This window comes from Pristis pectinata, chromosome 11 (assembly GCF_009764475.1).
Source record: "Pristis pectinata isolate sPriPec2 chromosome 11, sPriPec2.1.pri, whole genome shotgun sequence".
Lineage (NCBI taxonomy): Eukaryota > Metazoa > Chordata > Chondrichthyes > Rhinopristiformes > Pristidae > Pristis > Pristis pectinata.
In genome coordinates, this window is record NC_067415.1 from 78932851 (window position 1) to 78951725 (window position 18875).

An 18875-nucleotide genomic window follows, 5' to 3' on the forward strand; every position below is an offset into this window, starting at 1 on the left:
TATTGGTGTGATCAAAGTTAAGTCAGAACACCAAAGGTTGATCTGAATACGGAAAGTGGATCTTCAGGCAAGTAAACAAATCACAACTAACCTGTTCAATCCCATGAATATTCCAAAGAAGAATTGCCTTCAGAAATCATGCACCTACACATGATTCAGTCTCTAAGGAAAGAAGATGGAGGTTTGGTGGAATTGATAAACAATATTTAATGCAGGCCCAACTGTCTGACTGCAGGATCAGCAACAAACTGATGTTGACTTGGAAGTGAAGCAGAGCCTCAGCTCAGTCAATACAATGCCAAATTTTCTGCATCACTATGCTCACCCTAGTTTAGTCGAAAAAATTTAAGCCATCATTTAAGAAAACAATGTCAGTTTTAATGGTTTTGATCTTGCTAATTTTAGAGCTCATTCATGAAAATGTCAAATAAATAAGCCGTCTCCCAGTAATTGAAAGTAGTGTAAATGAAGAATCAGCAGCAACAAACAATCTGCTGGAGGAACTCAGCGGGTTGAGCAGCACCTGTCAGAGGAAAAGAAAACCAAGGATGATGTACTAGGGATCTTTCAAATTGTGAAGGGTTCTGATAAGAACCCTTCTTGGATCAAGAAATCCAAAAAGGAATTTAAAAGAATCTTTTAAATCTAAGTAGTGAGAATGTGGAACTTGCTAATGCAGGGAGTGGTTGATGCAGTTTGTATAATTACAATTTAGGGGAAGCTAGACAAACGAGAGAAGGTCGATTTGATAGATAAAGAAATATGGGAGGAAGCTCAAATGGAGCATCAACACCAGAAAAGTTGACAGACACAGGAGCCTGCAGATGCTGGAATCTGAAGCAACAAACAATCTGCTGAGCAACCATCAGGGGAAAGGAACTGTCGATGCTTCGGGCCAAAACCCTGCATGCCACTTGCCTGTTGTCTTTCAACCAATCACCTTGGGCTCCTGTTCCACCACTCCCCCTCTCCCCTTTGTACTGGCCACCTCCCCTCTCAGTTCTGATGCAGGGTTTCGACCCAAAATGTCGACAACACCAGAATGACTTGCTGAATAGCCTGTTTCTGTGCCTTATGTAACCTGATGTTGAAAGTTGGAATTCTGATCAACAGTCCAGACTTTGAAGTTTAAATCCTTCATTTTAGAACAGAGCCATAATATTGTGCATGAAACAAAATGATATCCCTGTTCTTAAAGTAGTATCAGGTCAGCTGCTAATACAAAAATGGCAGGTAGATAACATGAAGCAACTCAGCTTTAGCACATACTTGAATTCCTCTAAAAATTGGAAAATTTTAATTTGAGGTTTGTCTTAGTGTTGTTTCTATCAGTAAAGCACAATTTTTAACAGTGAGGAATAGCAGGAAACAAGCTACTGCTACCACCCTGAAATCTGCAGAATTTACATTCTCCATGTAAATATAATGAGAAGTACATAAATCCAGAAAGTTTAAAAATAAAAGATTCAGAACTTTTTATTAAATATTGAGATTTTAAAAAGCACATGTGGTTATTTTTCAGTATCAAATATTGCAAGTAGACCATCATAAGTAGACCGGTGGGTCTAAAATGTAAACATTGGATTTTTTTTTGCTATTTTAAAATATTCACTGAAATCAGAAGCAAAATTCAAACCAGAATCTTTTAAAAGCCATTTTTTTTCATATTCATACATGATTGTACCAGTTTTTCTGTGCATTGAAGAACTTGCTTCTCTGTGTGAAGATCGTGATTTAGATGTAATGGTAGGTGTTTGAAAAGATGGTAAGTTGCCATTGATCTTACATCATATAAAAAAATATTCTTAATTCCTTCTGTATATACAGTACATAAGATGATTTAGGTTAAAGTACAATACATGCCAGGCTATAAGAACATAGTTGACAAGCTGGACAATGGGGGTATTTGCTGATGTATCAGATTGTATGAAAAATACAAGATTGCAATTGCTTTGTGCATGATTTATGGATGATAGAGCAACTGATCAGTAAATTCAGGTACTTTATAAATAGCTTTTCTTTTAACTACATGCAATTAACATTTTTAGAAGTGCTGATTAGAATTTTTTTTGCCACTTATTCTTTATAGTTTCAGATTACTGGTGAACCAAACAGACCTTTACTGTGGATTTTACATTCATAGTCAAAAGACAAACTCTAGCTTCAAAAGGGCCACTTGGACTTATTTAAAATAAGGACATAGAGCTATCACCGATGGGTTCAGGTTCCTCCACTGTCATTTCAAGGGGTTGTCTTATAAAACAAGATGACTTCTCATGTCGTTGAGGTGGAGAAAATCTTGCTGCAAAAAAAAAAACAAGATATTAAAAGGAAATTCATTTGCACTTCCCCACTTTACCAATTTCAAAACATGCAAATCTGTTCTACTTCCAACTTTTCCTTTATACAAGGGATTTAGCTAACTTTCACCGAACAATATTTAATCAAGGGATTTTGCGTGACCCAGTTCAAACTGGCTGACATTAACAACCTAGAAGTAAATCTGCAATTAGAGCCACCCTCTTGTCACAAGAGTCCAAACTCTGTTCTTCATCTTATTGCTTTTACCTACCTGACCAATAAGCCAAACCTCTTCCCTCAGGCTTCACATGCCATTACCACAAACCTGTCCCTCCTTCTCGTTTCCCATCTCAATTCTCTCTTGTACACAAAACCCACTTTCTATTAAACTACTGACAGCACAACATGTTCCTGGCTACTTTATGTCATTGATAATGATTCCCACTATATAGACATTTCCTCATCCCTTTCATAACAACCCAACTTCATCTTCTTCCTACTTGTAAGCCATTGCCATCTCCAGGTTTCCTTTCTCCTCCAAAGTGATCCAACCTGTGGGCCGGCTCCATGCTTGAACTTCTGCCACTCAGGTTTGTACCCCTGCCACAACTGTAAGATGGCTCAAATCAATTCATCCGTGACATCCTTTGGAACTGCAATGTATTCTTTCTTATTGTACTAATTTTTTTCTTCAACCCAGTAGGTTTGCTAGGTTCCATTCTTAGCTATAATTGTAGGCAGAACATCTCCACCAATACTTCCTCTTCCAGTTCTTGGCACCATTACTTTTGGAATCCACCATGGAGCTACCTTTGGGTATCCCCATTAACAAAAAATCTATGGCCAACAATCCCAGCATCAGGACTCGGATTATACTCAAGCACCTTCAATGGACTGCCCACTCCAGAAGCAAGCAATCTACACTAAACTCTGTCATAGCAAATGATTTCACTGGACTCCCAAAAAGTGCTTCAAGGATATACTAAAAACCTCCTTACCAACTAATGGGAGTTCTTGGGCAAAGTAACAGAATCACCAAGGACTTTTAAGTTCCTGCACATAACTGAAGGAGTGTACAAAAACCCAATCAAACTATCCACCAGACCACTCCAACTCCAGCTGCCCCTCCTATGACAGGGAGTGTGAATCCCTCATGGGACTCATCAAGCATCTCAAAACCCACAAAACTGTAGTGGAAACAAGTCATTCGTGATCCTGAAGAAATGCTCAAGGAGGAAGTAACACCTTACTCCTTGATTCACTTTGGCTTGATTAGTTTTTGCATGATTGCAGCACTGTGACTATTTTTGCATATTAAATCCATGACAGTAGTTTTAAGAAAAACTGACTTAAGTGATTTAATAGTCACAAATAACTATGATTAAAAATAAAGCAAATTAATTTTAATTGCACTATATAACAATGTTAATAATTTACATTTTATTTTAACCAAATTGAAATTTATTTTCTTTCACATTTTTGTTCCATTAACGTTTAATAGCTTGACAACCAATGGATGTCAGAGACAGCTAGCTAATCCTGGGGTGTAGCTTAGCTGGCCGTCAAATTAGGTTCATCTTGTGCTGCTCCCCACTCGACCAGAATGTATAGGCAGCAACATCAGCAAGTCCTTGCTGAAGGTTCTTCAGGAACTTCTCACCTGAAGACACACATGTGCAGATGGCGTTTGGGATGGTGGACAGAAAATTTGAGCCATTTTTTGTTAGCATATTAAAGCATTTAAAAAGAATGAATATACTAATCTACCTTCACATTGTTTATATGCATAAACTGTGATTAAATGACAACTTTAGAAGGAAAAAAAAAGCACTTTTCAAGATATACAAGGCAGGATTGTTGAAAAACATTATTTTTATTGCATATTAAGAATTATTCCTGTCCAGTTAGTTTCATCAGTCTGGGTCTCGACCTGAAACGTCGACTGTTCATTTCTCTCCATAGATGCTGCCTGACCTGCTGGGTTTCTCCAGCATTTTGTGTGTGTTGCTCCAGATTCCAGCATCTGCAGAATCTGTGTGTGTGGAGAGTTTTCTCTTGTTGGAACTTACTGTTTCTCTTTCCACAGATTCAAATATACACACATTCCCTGTCTGCATCAACAGCTACAACATCACTATCTATAATTTCACTTTTTTTTAATATCGGGTATCCATACCATTCTTTTTCAGTATTCTACTTAATGTTTGTTCACAGGGATTCTTCCAGGTATTCAAGTAGCAAATGTTCTGGCTTAACACCATATCATGAGTTACACGCAGCCTATGGATGGGAAAAGGCTTATTTAAATTAACAGATGAGTTTATTCCTAATACGTCTTTGTTCTCCTTACACTCCGAAGCAGGGAAATCCTGGAATGAGAAAAATGCACATTATTTCTTTAACCAAAACAAGTAATTCTTTTGATAACAAGCCAGGCAAGTTGATTCAGAAATAAAACACAGATCTCCATGTGAGCATTTATGCAATAGGCTCTTGCAGCTGTAATATACTAAGTAAACTATCCTGGGAGGGAGAACTTCATTCTTCAAACATTTGAGTTTGGCTTCCCTTTATGTATTCCTCAGAAACCATTAATAATTTACAAAGTAAATGACTTCTGGATTCACTTTTACTGTTTGTTATCAAAATCACATATTACCTACATTTAGACACAAGCTTAAGCAACCATTTTCCTCAGGTTTGTCAAATACAAGTCAACTAACATTCATTAAGTACCATGAGATGAATAATTTAAGAACAACCTCTCTGCAAGTAGGTAATATAACTTTTTCCATATGACACAAAGTTATACAATTTAGGACACCCCAAGAAAAAAGGAAATTTCTTCATCCAGAAGGTAGTGTATTTTTGGAATTCTGTACTCAAGAGAGCCAGTCACTGAGTGCTCAATAGAGATCAATAGGATCTTTGAGTGAAATCAAGGGATATGGATTTAGCACAGAAAAATGGCACTAAGGTAAAAGATCAGCCATATCTTAATGAAAGGCAGAGCAAGCAGGAAGGGCCGGATTCTATTTCTTAAGTCCTTGTAAAGTGTGAATCCTGGAATATAGTTTGGCACACATAATCTTTGCATCACTATGGCTACATATCAAATTTATTTCAATCTTCAAACACAATGGGAGCTTCTGTTTGATCGTGTGCATTGGTTATATAAAAATAAACAAAGCAATATTACCTTAAGAGGTTTTGGATCAAGCTTATTTAGAGGTAGAGTTCCAACTAGTGTCTGTGGTTCTAAATGCTCTTTATCAAGCTGGCTATCTGTTCCAATAGCATCTCCTATGCTACTCACACACGTGGTTTGTGTATTATATCCACTATCAGCCTATTGAATTTAAAAAACAAAATTAATACAAGTAAAACAGTCATGTCACGTACACTAATTAACTGGAAAAAATGAGTAACTGGGTATTATAATTATGCACATCATATGTAAATTCAGTCAAAATAAATCAAAACTAAACTAAAACGATTTTGGACCATTCTTCTGGACCACTGAGCAACAGTTTATCATTTAACTGCTCAAAACATCATCATTACCTGGATACTAATGCTCTCAAGAGGAATAGCACTGCTTTCTGCTAGCGGTGACAAATACAGACGAGGGCTATCCACATTAAATGCAATTCCAGTCACTGAACTAATATTTGTAACATTTTCCTTCATCCAAATGCTATCACACCCTTCATTTGTTCCTAGATCTGCCATATCAACAGTATGATCCTCGTTCCCATCTTCAAGGGCCATTATGTTTTCATTGACCAAGAGATTGTGAGATATAATACAATTTGCTTTATTGTCCGCTTCAAGAACCAACTTTGCATCCATCTCAGGCTCATTGTTAGCTTCTGCTGTAGACCGAGTTCTCTGTTCATCTTTGCATTCATGTGGAAAAGTTATCTTATCAGGAGGGGTGTGACAAAGAATGTTGTGAAGCCGGGGATTCACAGGAGGGCATATTTTAATGGGTGAACATCCTTCTATGAAAGGAGATTCTGTACAGTGGTCGAAGTTCCCACCCAAGATCACCGCAGAAGGAGCGACAGGAGACATGAAAGCGAGGTCCTCTCCTTCTGCATAAGAGAAAAGTGGAGGAGGAAAAAAGAATTAACAAAGAAACAGAATTGTCAATGAATATTAGAAGTTTTAGAAAACTGATCATACCACACAGAGAATAATTTAAAGATAGGCATCTGTCAAAGCACAACATAGCCTTACAAAGCTATAGCAAATTTAAACGATTAGAGTTTAAAAAAATAGTTAAGTTTAATACTGTAGTCAAACACCTTGCCATATTTTTAAGTTTAAGCTCCCAGTGTGTGAAGTTTACGCTAATAGTGGACGTCTATGAATTACCCCATTGTCCTTCCAAATGAGCAAGAAAATGAATGTGACAATGTTATCATTAAATAGTAACAGCAAAGATTCGAATTGACTAACATCTTAAATGATAAACATGAGCATGAGCCTTTCATGGGTTTCTCCAATCTGTTTCGGCAATCTGGATTACTTCATGATAAATTAGGATCAAGTACTACTGTATGAAAAGAAAACACCAATCCACAAGAATGATTTTGTAACCACATAATACAAGAAAGTCTTCATGATTATCTTTATACAGATGGTAAGGGGAAAGAGTATGAAAGAACAAATTTCAAATTGCTCCACTTAGAATGCTTGCTCGTATTAAAAAAATGAATTGTCTATCACTTTTAAATTCTAAATAACGTTAAGTTCAAACCTGAAACTGGAATTTTGTCAAACTGAAGTCCAATCGGAGACAAAGGTGGTGATGCAAGATTAGGAGAAGACTTCTCTGGAAACATGGGGCTTGTAATGCTCCCTAAACTGCATGCCCTTCCTGCACCTTGGATGGGACTTGATGAAAATTGCCCCTAAAATTAACAAGGGTGGATTTATATTACTGTATTGTATTATGTGGCATTTAAATAAATTTTTGGCTATAGTCTGCTTTTGTTAGGTGATACTAGAGCAGTGAGCCATATAAAATCATTTGCTGTGCCTCCTGCTGATGGTGGCCACTGTTCCAAATGGACCAAGCTGCAGAGATGCAATCAAATATAAAAAATGTTAAGTATTTGATTATCAGTTGCTTTTATTATAAAAATTTCTTACAAGCACATAGCTAAATTATTAAACTACAGAAACAAACAATGCTCCTCAACTTCCCTGGGGGAGAAAGCTTACTTCATATAAAATCTATCATTTCCAAAAACCTGACGTCCCCAAACCCTACCCTGTAAACAATTACAAAATTGAGCAAAGAAAACTTTTTCCAGCTTCAGGCAGTTTTTCCTGAGGCACTTCCCATTAATTTCAAATTCAATCATACATTTTAGGATAGTAATATGGAGAAGCCAAGATTTGTTTTAAACCAAACATCTTACAACACAAAAATACATGAACAGCTAACTTTTCAATATATATCTATAAAAAACACCTTTTGCCAGCATTCGAAGTCCTTTCTTCTACCCCCTTCACTGAAAGAAAAGATACAACTGGCATATGTTGAGAGAACTAAAGAAAAGTTCAGTGTGTAATATTTCATCGATCAGTTTATAATAAGTGAAGCTCAGTTTGTCTCCAAAATCATGAAAATGGATTTAGCAGTTAGTCATAACCTTCCCCCATATATCCAGCAATGCGTCTGATTGAGATCGGCAATATGTGACCAAGGTATTGCTAATGCTGCTCTGTAAGTGGCTGGTTAGAGGAAATTTTGTAACTAGCCCATGTTTACCAGACAACTTCTTCCTTGCGAAGAAGCATTTAGATTATCTGTATCACTGGATGCTAAGAGTCAGAAGCCAGGTCAAAACCAATATGGTTTTGAGTTCTGGATTCAGAGAGCCACATCTTACCAACCTGCTGTGTGGCATATTAGAATTATTATCTTGCCCTTATAATCTGCAGTCTGGGCCCCGAAAATAATGCTACAAGCTAAATAGAGTACTTACAGAACTAGGAGTTTTTATGGTGCTCTTACACAGAACTGGAGAAGACTCCAGTGAACACACATGTCCATGGGATTGGATAGGGTCAGCACAAGGACTTTGCTCTGGAGATGGGAGGGAAGAACTATCAGAGTAACTTCTTTCACCATCTATAAATAGCTTCCTCCGAAGCGAAGAGGCACTCAAACTCTCATGTGACTGGTCTGCAGACTCTTCTGATTTATAGTATTCACCTGCACACAGAGAAAGTTTGTGTATGGTACAGTTAAAGTGCAAGTATGTGATTGTGATCAATCATTCTTTTCACTATCACGTAGACTCTCAATTAGGACTTTCCACACTTCCCAACTGTTTCACTGACATCAATTACAGGAAGCATATTTGTGTGCTCTGTGGATTTTCCATTACAAACACCATGGTGATGATTTCAGAATGGACTGGACCAGAGCTGCTCAATTCTGGAAAACATTTCAAGTAATCTGCATCTAACCTTGTTTTCCGGTAGGCAGTTTCAGAAACCAGCTTCTTTTTGAAATGGAGTAATATATAAATACACCAAAATTCTATTACTGATTAAACAAAATCCAAGTTGGTCGGTAAATGAAGCACTTTCCCTGATGTTCTTCTTTTCACTTCAACGATCGGAATTAAATTGTCTGATTTCTCATCATCGAGTAAGGTCACATACTTGCAATACTGACTTAAAAAATTCATCCCTATAATCACTATTCACAAGATGTTTTAGCCTCAGTCACGGAGTCTGGACCGTGAATATTGTTTGCAAGCTGTTCCAATACAGTTACAACAGTGGCATCCATCTGACAATGTGGAAAATTGCCCAGGTATGCATTGTTGATAAAAAGCAAAACAAATCCAATTATTGCCCTATCAGTCCACTCTCAATCATCAATAAAGCAAAGGAAACTGCTGTCAAAAGTGCGTTCAAGCGGCATTTATCAATAACTTGCACAGTTCTATTCAGTTTTGGAGTTCCAGCAAAACGTACTCATCGCCGGACTTCATTACAACCTCGGTCCAAATGTGTCAAAAGGCAAACTCTGGAGATGAGAGTGACTGACCTTGACATCAAGGCAGTATTTGACTGATTGTGCCATTAAAGTACCCTGGTAAAACTCCAAGTCAAGGGGCATCCCTCTGTAACTGGATCCTTGACTTTCTAACAAACAGACCGCAATCTGTGAGGATAGGCAGCAATACTTCCGGCACAATTATTCTCAACACTGGTGCCCCACAAGGCTGCGTCCTCAGCCCTCTACTCTACTCCCTATACACTCACAACTGTGTGGCCAGATTCTGCTCTAACTCCATCTATAAGTTTGCAGATGATACCACCGTCGTAGGTCGTATCTCAAACAGCGATGAGTCGGAGTACAGGAAGGAGATAGAGAGCTTAGTGGAATAGTGTCATGACAACAACCTTTCCCTCAATGTCAACAAAACAAAAGAGCTGGTCGTTGACTTCAGGAAAGGGGGTTGTGTACATGCACCCATCTACATCAATGGTGCTGAGGTCGAGAGGGTTGAGAGGTTCAAGTTCCTGGGAGTGAACATCACCAACAGCCTGTCCTGGTCAAATCACGTAGATGCCACAACCAAGAACATTCACCAGCACCTCTACTTCCTCAGGAGGCTAAAGAGATTCGGTTTGTCCCCTTTGACTCTCACCAACTTTTACCGATGCACCATAGAAAGCATCCTATCTGGATGTATCACAGTTTGGTACGGCAACTGCTCTGCCCAGGATCGCAAGAAGTTGCAGAGAGCTGTGGACACAGCCCAGCGCATCACAGACACCAGCCTCCCCTCCTTCGACTCTGTCTTTACCTCTCATTGTCTTGGTGTAGCAGCCAGCATAATCAAAGACCCCACCCACCCAGGGCATTCTCTCTTCTCTCCTCTTCCATCGGGTAGAAGATACAGGTGCCTAAGGGCAAGTACCACCAGGCTTAAGGACAGCTTCTACCCCACTGTGATAAGACTTTTGAATGGTTCCCTTATACAATGAGACGGACTATGACCTCACGTCACTTGTTGTGACCTTGCACCTTATTGCACTGCACTTTCTCTGTAGCTGTGACACTTTACTTTGTACTGTTTTTACCGGTACTACATCAACGCACTTTGTACTAACTCAATGTAACTGCACTGTGTAATGAATTGACCTGTATGATTGGTTTGTAAGACAGGCTTTTCACTGTACCTCAGTACAAGTGACAATAGTAAACCAGTACCAATCAAGTAGAAAATGATCCAATGGTTATATCTCCTCCAAAATACACTGCATTTAATTACTTGAACTACTCCAACAACATCTCAGAAGCTCACAACCTTAACCATTAAAAAAGGACATGGGCAGCAGGCAAGTAGTTCCCCTGCAATTCACCTAACATCTTGGCTTGGAAATTGATCACTGTTTATACTTTGTTACTGGGCTGGGTATAAATCCAGACATCACTACCATACCAAACAGTGGGAATACCTAGCATCTCCAGTACTAGATGACAAAACTATTATGAATTCTACTAAAGATACCACTGACAAACTAAATGGAAAAATCAGAAATAACTGCCATTGCTGAAAATCTGAAATAATAAAAACCAGAAGATGCTGGAATCACTCAGCACCGCAAGGTAGTGATACAGCTCTACAAAACTCTGGTTAGACCACACTTAAGATTACTGTGTTCAGTTCTGGTCGCCTCATTAAAGGAAGGATGTGGAAGCATTGGAAAAGATGCAGAGGAGATTTACCAGGATTCTGCCTGGTTTAGAGAGTATGCATTATGAGGAGAGACTAAGGGAGCTAGGGCTTTACTCTTTGGAGAGGAGGAGGATGAGAGGAGACATGATAGAGGAGTACAAAATATTAAGAGGAGTACATATAGTGGACAACCAGCGCCTCTTTCCCAGGTCACCAATGCTCAATACAAGAGGGCATGGCTTTTAAGTAATGGGTGGGAAGTTCAAGGGAGATATCAGAAGGTGGTTTTTTACCCAGAGAGTGGTTGGGGCATGGAGTGTGCTGCCTGGGGTGGTGGTGGTGGAGGCAGGTACATTGGTCAAATTCAAGAGATTGTTAGATAAGCATATGGAGGAATTTAAAATAGAGGGATTGTGGGAGGGTTTAGATAGCCTTAGGCGAGGTTTAAAGGTCGGCACAACATTGTGGGCCGAAGGGCCTGTATTGTGCTGTACTGTTCTATGTCAGGCAGCACCTGTGGAGAGAGAAACAGTTAACGTTTCTTTCCCCCCCCCCCCCCCCCAAAGATGCTGCCTGACCTGCTGAGTGTTTCTAGCACTGTTTGTTAATGTAAACAGAAAAAAGTTCTACTTCAAATATCATTAAGTGTATTGGTAACAATAGGTTATTTAGTACAAGTGTATTCACTTTATTGGAATCTGGACATCAATGGCAAGGCCAGCATTTAACCACCAGTTCCCTAACTGTCCATGGGGAGGTGGTAGTGAGACACTTGCTTGAACTGCTGCAGTCCTTCTAGTGAAGGATTAATAACAAACATAATAACATTAACAGACTAGCAGCAAATGTCTGATATTTACTCAATTTTGTATAAATGCTATAAAAGCATTTGGATATACCAATTTGTTTTACATTATATTCAGCAATGTTATATGACAGCAGCTGTCTGAACAAGGTGGAAGAAACAATTAGGTTGTGCAAGCAGCTCAACTAAAAATACTATTACAAGAATATAATAAGGAACATGGAACAGTACAGCAGAATACAGGCCCTTCGGCCCACAATGTTGTGCCGACCTTTAAACCTCTCCTGAGACTATCTAACCCCTTCCTCCCACATACCCCCCTATTTAAAATTCCTCCATATGCTTATCTAGTAATCTCTTGAATTTGACCAATGTACCTGCCTCCACCACCGCCCCAGGCAGCGCATTCCATGCCCCAACCACCCTCTGGGTAAAAAACCTTCCTCTGATATCTCCCTTGCGCTGGCTGTCCACTCTATCTATTCCTCTTAATATTTTGTACACCTCTATCATGTCTCCTCTCATCCGCCTTTTCTCCAAAGAGTAAATGAGCAAGAAGAGACAAATTTTTGTTATTCTGTTTACAATGAGCCATAACCACCGTTAGTATCTTAAAACAGTACAAGATGCTATTCATTCCTTCACAAAGGAATTAACACAGTAGGATACATGTTCTTAATAGTTGTAAACTCAATAGCATTATCCCACCCTTATGAATTGTCTCAATTAAGGTACAAGATTCAGAAATAAGTATGACTTTCTAACAATTAGCAATTACGTTATTTGTAAATAAAACAGACCAATTACAAAATTTGCTTCTAAATCCAGAATGCATTTTTTTGAAAGTAGAATTAACATCCAGATGAAGATGGTTTCAAAAAAGTGAGATTTGTCATTTTAGAAAATGCACATTTTTGGGGAGCTCTGTTTCAGTTACAACCATTTAATGCTTTTTTTTTAATATTACCTATTATTTTTTCTAGATCAAAGTCCACAGGTAACGATAACAAGGTCTGACAAGCTGCTGCAAAGGAAAAAAAAATCTATTTATTAAACAAATTGTGTTTAAGTGCTTATATTTACAGTAAATGCTCATTTGTATTTGCAGTAACAAGATCATTCATTCTATGTTTCATGCTCATTACATCCATGTTTAACAGATAGCAGAAGTACACAATTTTCCAGACTTTTTCCTCATTTATCCGTTATTTATGGATTCAGAATTCTCATCCAACCAGCAGAAATTTCTAAGAATATTAAGCACTTTCATGAAATGCTCAACAAGGAATTTTATTTCAAGTGTTCTGCAAAATAAGTGTGAAAGGACATTTTTAGTTCATTTACATTTATCTACAAGGGCAGTGCAATTGTAGGCTGATTAGCAGCAACATCCTCTTTGAAGAACTGCCACTTCATGTGGCGGTGCATTTTTTTGCTGCATTTTACACTGATACTGTTTCGCTTTAATATGTAGACTTGCAGTGTAAAGCATTGTTATTTAAAAGGGCAAGGAGATGATATATTGTTTGGCAATTGACTTAAAGATTTATACACAGAATACTAGTGTGTGATGCACAGTGATTTTTTTTAAGCAACTCTCATACAACCTGCACATTCACATTAGTGGTACCCCCACATTCCCCATGGATGCTGGATGGCTGAGAGTTCACCATAAGCGTATTTACACCTTTTTCAAGAACTCAAGAACTACAAACTTGATAACCAAAAACCATATTACGTGGGTAAATTAGTAGGAGCCATTACAAATTAATTCAAATATAACAAAGATTTTTGAAAAAGTGAATGAATGCAAAAGGGAATATAGTAAAAACTATGTATATAGATTTTCAAAAATAAAAAAGTAGCATAGAAAATTAGGTTAATGGAAACAAAAAAAAACATCCATGATAGTAAGTATAGAAAGCAGTTGGAAGTGGTCTATTTTAGAGTAAGAAACAGGCACTCTTTTCTTCCCAATCTACTGTGCAAATACATAATTTAGACGAGAGTATGCAGCATGTTCTAACAAAAAAATGGAGACACACAAAGCAAGGAGAGGTACAAAGCTGATTAGCCAAATTAATGACAAATGCCATTTAGTGCAGTTTAGGTTATGCAGTTAAGGAAGTAAAATTAAGAGTGGAGTATACACTCGTGTAAAGGCATTAAAGGATGTGGATTAACAGAGAACTGGGGGTGCAAACTGCTCACTGCAAGTGAAGGAAGATAAAGTCATTGAAATGGCTTAAAAAGGAAAAACTCGATAAAACCAAGGAAAAATTCCTTTAAAGAGGATACCAGATAGTTGCCTGAAAAAAAATTTGACCTTGTAGCTTTTCAGAATAATGCTAATTCTGTGCTATACATTCTAAGGAAAACATGTGATTTCAATTTGTATTTTAGTTCAGTTATATAATATCTAAAACATATCCTTTTATATTTTTGATAATTCGGTTCCACTTGCATTATGTTTACTATTTTACCCAAGCATTAAAACCACCAGCTGTGTACAAGTATTTACGACATTCATCACAGGGAAATTTATGATTAGTCAGACTTCAAATAATATCTTCAATTTAAGATTAAGGGAATGCATACAGTATTCTATCTAAATGGTCTTTTTTTTTGCATAGTATCAGTAAGGACACAATAAAGCCACACGTGGGCCAAAGAACAGGCAGTTTTGTTTTTCAAAAATAAAAACAATTTTCCTTCATAATATGATTTAGCAATTTATTATGGAAACAAAATTTATGCCAACATGAAGCAACTGTTTAGTTCTTTACTGTCTATTACACCTAAATGTGTCAAAGCTACAAGAACAAGAAGCAATGTGTATTTTATTGTTGAATGATATTTAAGGTTAAATTGCTCCTTACTGTCTGTTCAATTTAAAATGATTTTCTGGATGCAAATAGTACAAATTTACTACATTTCAATCAAAAGAATGATCAAAATGTATGCAACTATTACATGGTAACTACTGACCATTATGCTTCCCAGGCAACACATCAGATTTTTTAGAGTTACGTGAAGAATCCCTATTCCAAGATGAACCTGAAAGGAAACACAAAGAAAGAACTTTAATTTCTGCAGATACACTATACATCTCGTTAGATTCTGTGAAGATTCCTGACATAATCTCACAACTCCTATCACAAAAACTTTTCTTTTGCATTTAGTTATGTTGCACATTGAACATATTATTAGCATCTTACATAATTACGGATTTTGGAAAAATTTCAGGCCAAGGATAAATGACATCCAAAGTAACTGGCTGGATAGTGCAAGCAGTGCTCTTTAGTGTGTACAATACTCTATTCACATGGAGACACAAGAGACTGCAGATGCCAGAATCTGGAACAAAGAACAAACTGCTAGAGGAACTCAGCGAGTCGAGCAGCATCTGTGGGGGCAAAGGTTGATGATTCAGGTCGAGACCCAGCATCAGTGGTTGTGTGTACAGCTACTCAATTCACATCTCTGATCCCCAACCAACATACACTGATATCCACTCAGCACTGCCCTGCAGAACACCGATTCTTTATAGAGCTCTTGGTATTTGAATCTGCTGTGCTGGGAACCTGGCACGAGCCCCTGTCAACCCCTCATTGGTATTCCTGCAGCAATGGTTTCTTATCACCTTCTGTTGGATGTGATAGGAGATGCTGTCTGGTGATTTCTCCATTGTAACAAACTCAGCCAGCTTGTGACTATAGAGAAATCGCCTGGCTGGGGAGAGCTGAGCAGTCAATGAGAGGGGAGGAAACAGATTCCATCACATCCAACAAAAGGTGATGAGAGAGAAAAGAAGGTTCAGGTGCAACACACAAAATGATGGAGGAACTCAGCAGGTCAGGCAGCGTCTATGGTTTCCATAGATGCTGCCTGACCCGCTGAGTTCCTCCAGCATTTTGTGTGTTGCTCCAGATTTGGAGTCTCTCACGCCTCCAAGAAGATTCAGGTGATCAGATACTGCCAGTCCGTGGTAATGAACTGCCCATCACCAGCCACCAGAGGCTGCCCCTCTACCCTGAGCAAATCATTGCTGTGGGGGCACCAGCAGAGGGCAGGAGTTCACAACATGTTTCCAGCACAGCAGTGGGTAGGATAGGGCTCCATGCCAGGTTTTGGGACCCAAATTTTGAGTACAGCATCTGGAAGGGTAAGGGTTTATGGCTGGCCTATGATACAGCAGCACTCTCTGTAACACTTTTAGTGTAGATTCCATTAGTGCTCTGGTCCTAAGAACATGTCATGAGCATTAAGCAAAGTACCAATGATCTCTGGTTTTGTAGAAACTAAATCTTTAAGAATCATTTTGATTTTATACCAAGGATGCAATCAGAAAAACTTAGCTACTTTCAAAGAACTCACACTTGGTTCGATGAGACTGTGTAATTGGTTTCCCCTCAGTTTGAGTCCAAGGAGAAGGTACAATGACACTATTCAAAAAAAACTAGAAAGACAAAAGGTCAGATAAACAGAATTTTATTATGCAGTCAGAATTAAATTTTAAGTAGATATGGTATAATAATGTACACCGATCAAATTAATTCACGGCTATAATTTTAAGATTTCAGCAGATATTCTTCCCATTTGAGTGTGCTAAAGGCCTTGGATAGTTAAATCAGCCAAAATGAATTATCAGATATCCACATTGTGAGGGATTACTGAACTTAGAAAAGATTCAACTACATTCACGATTGAGTCCACATGGATGAATGATCTGTGAAGTATTTTGAAACAATTGTTACGATTTACAAAATAGCTGCATATGTGCACAGAAATACATGCATTATCTGTTAGCAGTGATAGAACCAGCCACTACATTTTACTTTAAACTATTTGTTAGTGACAGGGTTGTACACTAGTATCTGTGAATATCATATTTTCTTTCCATTTGACCCAAGTACTCACCTCTTCAATGGCTTTTTGGTTTCTTGCCTCAATCTCATTATCTAATCTAAATATATAAATAAAAGAGACTTTAAGAAAATTTACAGTTGCAACATCTGCTAATTTCTAAGCTAATTCCTACCACAAACTAAAGAAAATAACTCTACCTCAGTGATAAATCAATAATTCTAAGCATTACTTTAAACCTTTTAACCCTACTTTTGAAATGCAATTGATTTTTTTTGCCTGATACTGTACATTATTACACAAGCATAATTAGCAAAATGCAAATAGAAGCTTTAACTTTCTTGCAATGCAAATAACAATTGAGACAGAAAGGTTTCTGCACATGTAATACACAAGTGAAAATATCTGAACTTCGTATATTCTATTAGCTAAAAAGATTTGGAAATAATCATCAGCAGAAAAGTACAAGAAATACAATTAAAACTTTAAGCTTAATATGGGAATTAACCAATCCATTACAAAATCCCGCAGAACAAACAAGTACAATGGAGAAACTTCCATGAGTGACTTACTGAACATCTACTAATTTGAAAGAAAGAACTAGAAGGCTCTAATAAATCATCGCATTTTAAATTAAGCAAGAAAATATCTCTGAAGTGCACAAACTAAAAGTAAACAAACTCTACCGTACTGTAGTGAATGAAGACCAAATCTCACACACCCTTTGATCAAATGAATAGACCTAGTGCAAATCTTTGCAGGATAAAACTGCTAACCTGGTGCAGCTCATATATGCCGATTGCTGATGAACATCTTCTGGATCAATATCAATTGGATGTAAAATGGCAAGCTCCCCGATGGACCATCTAAATTTTCCAGGAGTCTAAGTGAGGAAAGCAGAATATTTTCAACTAGACTGCAGAAGTAATTAATAAGTTGGTTTCAGGACCATTTGTAGCCATATGTTCGAGGATCTACATTGAGCTGGAGTAAAATTCTTTCTAACATTCAAATGGAGAACATTTTAAATTTGAACTGGATCAAAATGCTTTAAAGAAAATTTACGAGGTCTTCCTCCAGCTTGTTTCCTCTCCCTCCTAACTAACTACTAAAAACAACTTTAATTTGTTCATGACTAATCCTTTTAAGGATGGCTCTTTTTTTTAAAATGGCAGAAACCCCTTCTCTCAAATAAAAACAACAAAACAAAATAACTAAAAGCAAAAAAAAACTGCAGATGCAGGAAATCTGAAATAATAACAAAAAATGCCAAAAACTCTTAGGAGGTCAGGAATTATTTGTAGAGAGAAAAATGTAATTTAGTTTCCATTTCAATGACTTTTGGTTCTGAGGAGAGGTCATTGAGCTAAAGGTATTAATTCTGTTTCTCTCTCCAACTGCCAAGTACTTTCAGCATTTTCTGATTTAATTATACAGAAAATACAATATTGCCGAGTTGTGTTTTGCACATGGATGTCACTAACTTCAGAATCAGGGGTTTTCACCAATCTGAAGACGGAGGGGCTGGGAACCACCGGCTTGTGTAATCTTGCATAATCGCTGGGACTCTCAAAAGGATTTGAGACAGGAGGCCGCCCAGGCGTGTCCGGTGTGAGATGCAACCTTGTCTCATTCTTCACATCTCCCATTCTTTAATGGTATATAGCAGCTTTCCACTTTCAGTTGTTTAGCTTTAGGGGAAGCAAGAACACATACAAGAAGTAAACAATCTGGTTATAAAGCTTGAAATAAGATTTTTTGTTAAACTTTGCCTCCTTGATGCACTCAGGGATATTCTACTTGAAAAGTTAAGAGAAAGCATTCAAGTTCTTAGCACTGTATCTTTTCCAATAATCTATACCCATGTCAACAACACTGAATTAACTTACGAATCGAGAATATATAACTGTTTGTGAACATACAAGGTAACAGCAGATGTAGGCAATATAAAATCTTCATCAGAAGGTAATGATAAAGTGCTGATGTTTAAAGTATTTTATCAAACACATCCACATCCCCTCTCACACCCAGAATTTTATCCTCCTTTTGACACGTCCCACTCTATTTCCCACATCTTCTTCTAACATTCACACCCTCCCTCTTTCAATACACACCATACACCCCGTCCCCTCCAACCTCCTCCCATCACTCCATCTGCTTTTGCACTTGCCTCCTACCTTGCC

The 18875-nt window shown here is 37.8% G+C and overlaps 1 protein-coding gene across 2 annotated transcripts; it reads right to left on the reverse strand.

Moving 5' to 3' along the window:
• Positions 1-1445: 1445 nt before the first annotated feature.
• Positions 1446-18385, reverse strand: bora (bora aurora kinase A activator). 2 transcript variants are annotated; one of them, XM_052026713.1, is made up of 12 exons: positions 18177-18385; positions 17469-17575; positions 16747-16792; positions 16204-16285; positions 14815-14883; positions 12794-12850; positions 8304-8533; positions 7067-7220; positions 5866-6398; positions 5501-5650; positions 4478-4670; positions 1446-2302 (listed from the first exon to the last, which is right to left on the reverse strand). In XM_052026713.1, exons 1-12 carry the CDS (start codon positions 18339-18341, stop codon positions 2187-2189), a joined length of 1902 nt encoding a protein of 633 aa, XP_051882673.1. In that variant the 5' UTR covers positions 18342-18385; the 3' UTR covers positions 1446-2186. The 2 variants fall into 2 exon arrangements, with proteins under 2 accessions (XP_051882673.1, XP_051882674.1); XM_052026714.1 differs by lacking the exons at positions 7067-7220; positions 8304-8533 and having other exon boundaries at positions 1520-2302; positions 18177-18379.
• Between the last annotated feature and the right edge of the window lie 490 nt (positions 18386-18875).

Excerpts from the sequence above, each read along its gene's own strand:
- bora (XM_052026713.1), bottom strand. The coding sequence starts at position 18,341 with ATGGGAGATGTGAAGAATGAGACAAGGTTGCATCTCACACCGGACACG. Across the intron at positions 17,576-18,176 it reads TGAAAACCCCTGATTCTGAA|ACTCCTGGAAAATTTAGATG; the intron begins GTTAGTGACATC and ends TTCCTCACTTAG. Across the intron at positions 4,671-5,500 it reads TTGATCCAAAACCTCTTAAG|GATTTCCCTGCTTCGGAGTG; the intron begins GTAATATTGCTT and ends TTCTCATTCCAG.